The following is a 5,004-nucleotide window of genomic DNA, read 5'->3' on the forward strand; positions in this document are numbered from 1 at the left end:
GCTTGTGAGTTAGGCCTGTTCTGCATGATGCCTGTTCCTGGTGGATGTCTGGCAAGAGCAGTGGTTCTCAACCTTCCTAATGCCGTGACCCTTTAATACAGTTCCTCATGTTGTGGTGACCCCCAACCCCAACATTTATCCATTTTACAGATGGAGAACACTGATGCAGAGAGTCTTAGGCGACCCCTGTGAAAGGGTCATTTGACCCCCAAAGGGGTCCCGACCCCCAGGCTGAGAACCACTGGGCAAAGAGTATGCCTCTGTATATCAGTTGTGTGAAAATGCTATTGCAGTCATTCTGTTTGTGGGCTTCCTAGAGGCAGCTGGTTGGCCACAATGTGATCAGAAGGCTGGACTTGATAGGTGATCGGTCTGATCCAGTATGGCACATTTTTGTGCTGAAAAAGCCCCCTTGACTTATGCACAAGTGAGGTGTATTTTAAAAAAATATTTTAGGGTTTTTATTTGTCAGCCACCAGGGGGCGCAGTTTTTAGACTAGCGGCACTAAAATTTCAAGGAATTTTCAAGAGACTCTCCTGATGATGCCACCCAAGTTTGGTAAAGTTTGGTTCAGGGGGTCCAAAGTTATGGACCCCCAAAGTGCGTGCTCCCATCCCCCATTGTTTCCAATGGAAGCTAATAGTAGATGGGGCTACCCTTTTGTGGGTCCATAACTTTGGACCCACTGAACCAAACTTCACCAAACCTGGCTGGTATCATCAGGAGGGTCTCGTAAAGATACTCTGAAATGTTGGTACTGCTAACATAAACATTCCTCCCCTGACCAAAAATCCAGTTTTGAAGGATTTTAACTCTTGCGTTTTAGCTTGGTTGCTGATTGAGCTAAGGTTTTTGTACTTTTAAAGTTACTGTTGAGACCATATTGGTTTTGTTGACCCTGTTTTCCACTTACAGAGCTGTTTTTCTTTGAAATAAATATTCAAAAACATTTAACCTACTGATGCCTCAATTAATGTAACTGTATTGGTATCTTTATTTTTGAAATTTACCAGTAGCTGCGGCATTTCCCACCCTCAACTTATACGCGAGTCAATAAGTTTTCCCCGTTTTTTGTGGTAAAATTAGGTGCCTCGACTTATATGCGGGTCGACTTATACACGAGTATATACGGTAATCAATAAAAAACCAGAACCATAAAATACAGATGTCGTATACCTTTCGCCTCCCCACCCTCGTGCCCACGGGAAGCCAGATGGAATGGTAGATGTCGTTAACCACGCTGGCCCTTCCTTGTAGGCAATCACTTGTGTGTTCTTATTTCCCCAACTTTAATTTTGTTCCAGGTTACGTCAGATTCCTCCTAGTCTTATGCTGTATCCTACTGAAGCATTCAGAGTTTTGCTGGCTGGATTTAAACCATCCATAAGTAATTCAGAAACTGAAAGAATTCCTTATAGGCCTGAATGGAGGTTAGACGCATTGTGGACCATGATAGATTGTGTTCAAGGGAAAAATCTCCAGGCTTGTTCATTGGTAAGCTTTCTTTATCCTTCTCGTTATGTCCTATCCTTGTATGAGGTTCTCCCCTTCACCCTGTCAATGGATGCCTCGGGGTGGTCTCCTAATCATTATACATGCCACTAACCAGCCTTACCTGCACAGCTCTCCCCATCTAGCAAGCTCCAGATGGATCCTACAGCCAGGTCGTACTTGGACTCATCCTCATTTTCTCTGTCTTTTTAGTAGGTGAACCGTCACTCCCAGTTTGCATCCTGTTGAGCCATGGGGGCAGAAAATGCCTGCTTGGCCCCGCACATGCTGCCAGCTGTGCCCGGTCTGAATTGTAGGAAACACTTGGCCAGTATGGCCAGAGGACAAAGAAGGTGAAGGCAGGTCTGCTGCCTGGCCTTCTAAGCCTCTGTTCCTACACTGAAGAAGAGGAGGAGGAGTTTGGATGTATACCCTCCCCCTTCTCTCCTGTAAGGAGACTCAAAGGGGCTTACAATCTCCTTTCCCCCTCACAACAAACACCCTGTGAGGTGGGTGGGGCTGAGAACTCAGAAGAACTGTGACTAGCCCAAGGTCACCCAGATGGCATGTGTTGGAGTGCACAAGCTAATCTGGTTCACCAGATAAACGTTCACAGCTCAAGTGGCAGAGCGGGGAATCAAACCCAGTTCCCCAGATTAGAGTGCACCTGCTCTTAACCACTACACCATGTTGGCTCTCACCACTGGTACAACCCACATACCAGTGTCAAGTCATACGCAGGCCTTCCCATCTGCACGGCTGCCTGCAAACCAGCTACTGTCTGCTCTCTTCATGACCCATCTTCCTGCAGTCAGTTTCAGAAACCCTAATGTTGCTTTCGAATCTGGTGGTCTGTTTTGCCTTTTAAAATAGCCCTACATATTGCTTGCAGATTCACTCACCAGATCATATTGTGTTTTTGTATGAAGATGGACACCTGGTCCACATGAAGCTGGTAGAAATGGGATTGGCTGTGATAAATCAGTGACACAAGTGAGTATGCTAAACTGAAAGTGTGAAGATATGTTGCTGAACTCAGAGACCTCATGTGTGTTTGCATTGGATAGGTTACTTTATCTTATTGTGACATTTACTACAGAAACTTAAATGAACCTTTCTCTGTGAACCTCTTCGCAGTTTTGTACGAGTTGTTCAGAATTGGTTGCAGAAAACTTCTACAGCAGTGACAAACCTAAGCCACTTTAACCAAAACTAGACTACTAATATGGCTGTGGTATCTTAAATTGAACCATGCTCACAGAAGGAGAGAATAATTGATAACGTTGTAATAGCATTGTAAGTCTCGTGGGCATAAATCTTTGTCACAGGTTAAGTAGTACATTCTTTGTCACAGGTACAAATCTTTGTCACGGGTTAAGTAGTACATGGGTATTGACCTTTAAGGCCTTACGCGGCCTGGGACCCTTGTACCTTCGGGACCGCATTACCCCATATGTCCCGGTTCGACCTCTGCGTTCAGCAGAGGCCAATTTACTGGAGATCCCTGGCCCCTCAATGACACGGCTGGCCTCCACTCGGGCCAGGGCCTTTACGGCTCTGGCGCCGGCCTGGTGGAACACTCTTCCGCCAGCTGTCCGGGCCCTGCGGGACCTGGGAGAGTTCTGCAGGGCCTGTAAGTCTGAGTTGTTCCACGGGGCCTTTGGAGAGACCAGCCGCTGAGGGTGCCCCACCCCCTCTGCTTTACAGGGGGGTCTCTAACATCATCGGGACCCATTATTCTTTTCTGGGAGGGTTGTATACGGATCTCGTGGGACATTGTTTTAGAACGTAACTGTTTTCAATTGAATGTATGTTTTAATATGTGATTTTTTATATTGTCCACCGCCCTGAGCCCTTTGGGGATAGGGCGGTATATTAAATCTAATAAATAAATAATAATAATAATAATAATTCACTAAAAGAGAGACAAGTGTGCATTACGCTGTTGGGAGGATGGTTCTGTTTTCACTGGAGCATCTTCCTTCCTGCACCTTCCACAAGGTGCTTTATTTGCCAGGATCAACCCAACCTACCAGGGAAATTTGTTCCAAGGAGTAACAGTTGAATTGTCATTTGGGGGCAGGGGGGGAGAGAGTTCATACAAATATCATTCACAAATGTCTTCAGAGTTCAGCCCCAATTCTGGAGGTGTTCCTTGAGAACCCCTGCCTCAAATTATGTTCTGTTTCCAGGGAAAGAGTATGTAAAAACAAGGGCGATCGAGAAGAACAGAGCACTTCATGAAAATTAGAGGAACTGGATGGGAAATAGGATTTTGTCAGGGAAGAGTTTTTTAATGCTTGCTTTCCTTTGGGGAAAACGTGTGTCATTTCTATGCATTGTAGAATCTAAACTTTAATTTTGTTTCAGGTTAACAATCCCTTTGACTAAACCAAGAATCTTGCGTCGAAAGACTGTTCTGTTGGTTTTCCCCACCCCTATTTCTGTAGCACGAGAGTGCTTGAATGTTCTTTTTTGTGTATAAACACTGAAGGAAGTTTAATAATTTAAAAAAATTGTTTTTGCATTGGAAGTTCAATAATAAAAAAGTTGTTGTTGCATTGAAAGTCTGTGTTGAAAATTAATGTTTCTTCACTGTCCCGCTGGGTCACATAGAAAATTAGGAAGACAGATTAAAGCACCCCCCCTTTGCTGATGGGGTGCAGAAATTGGTGCTTACAGCTCAATATTGTAAAATAAACAAAATGGGAACACTCGTCATAATAGTACTTCCACGCAACGCTTGATGAATTACACAGACTTGTACCCTACTTTAATGCAAGTGAAAATGCAACAAAAGGCTGCAGTCTGCGCCCAAGAATCCCAATGATACAACAGAAGGGAATATATCTCACTAGAAATTAATAAGCCTGTATAAGTTTTAAGTATTATTTGATAAGTGTTAAGTAAGATTGTAGATTTAGGAAGGTTACACCAGTGTTTATTAAAAACTAAATAGTGTGTGTCTGAAGTGTCTTTATTGTAAAAGCCAGGACTGTGATATTGTTATAGAGTGACCTTGAAAGGCATTTTTGAACTGACCTTGGGCTAGGCAGACAGGCTGATTTTACAGAATGACACCATTCAAAGCTTTTAGGCTTTAGCAAACTTACATGATTTTATGCTCACTCTTTCTAAAAAGGCTGTCAGCAGAAGCAGAGAAGTGACCCAGGGATACCTTTTCTGAGTGATGTGATGTAACTTCAAAGGGTTTCATAGGTGTAGATGTCAACTGCAGTTGATTATCTTTTTCTCTAGGGAAGAAGAGCTCGAAGGACAGAGAGCTTTGGCTGAGGGCAGTGCTGTTTTTGTTACTTTCAAACTTTTTATTTTTAAAACTCACACCTGGAGTCTGGATTTAGAATTATCAAGCTTCTGATCAGAACTGGAACTGAACCTTGCAGCTGCTTTGTTCTCATAATGGCTTTCTGGTACAATAGAGGAGGAGATGGTTGCAGAAGATCTATTTGTACATCATTGTGCGGGGGGCACTAGCCTAAGCCAAACATAGG

General features: G+C 43.7%; 1 protein-coding gene across 1 annotated transcript in view; it reads left to right on the plus strand.

Moving 5' to 3' along the window:
- RNF17 (ring finger protein 17) overlaps positions 1 to 4,045 on the plus strand; it is a 50,642-nt gene extending 46,597 nt beyond the window's left edge. The window contains exons 27-29 of the mRNA XM_048494713.1: positions 1,306 to 1,495; positions 2,385 to 2,485; positions 3,863 to 4,045. Of these exons, the coding sequence (XP_048350670.1) occupies positions 1,306 to 1,495; positions 2,385 to 2,480 (286 nt within the window). The 3' untranslated portion in view covers positions 2,481 to 2,485; positions 3,863 to 4,045. The remainder of the gene's footprint in view (positions 1 to 1,305; positions 1,496 to 2,384; positions 2,486 to 3,862) is intronic.
- Positions 4,046 to 5,004: the final 959 nt, after the last annotated feature.

The sequence above is a fragment of the Sphaerodactylus townsendi genome, linkage group LG04 (assembly GCF_021028975.2).
Source record: "Sphaerodactylus townsendi isolate TG3544 linkage group LG04, MPM_Stown_v2.3, whole genome shotgun sequence".
In the NCBI taxonomy this organism is placed as follows: domain Eukaryota; kingdom Metazoa; phylum Chordata; class Lepidosauria; order Squamata; family Sphaerodactylidae; genus Sphaerodactylus; species Sphaerodactylus townsendi.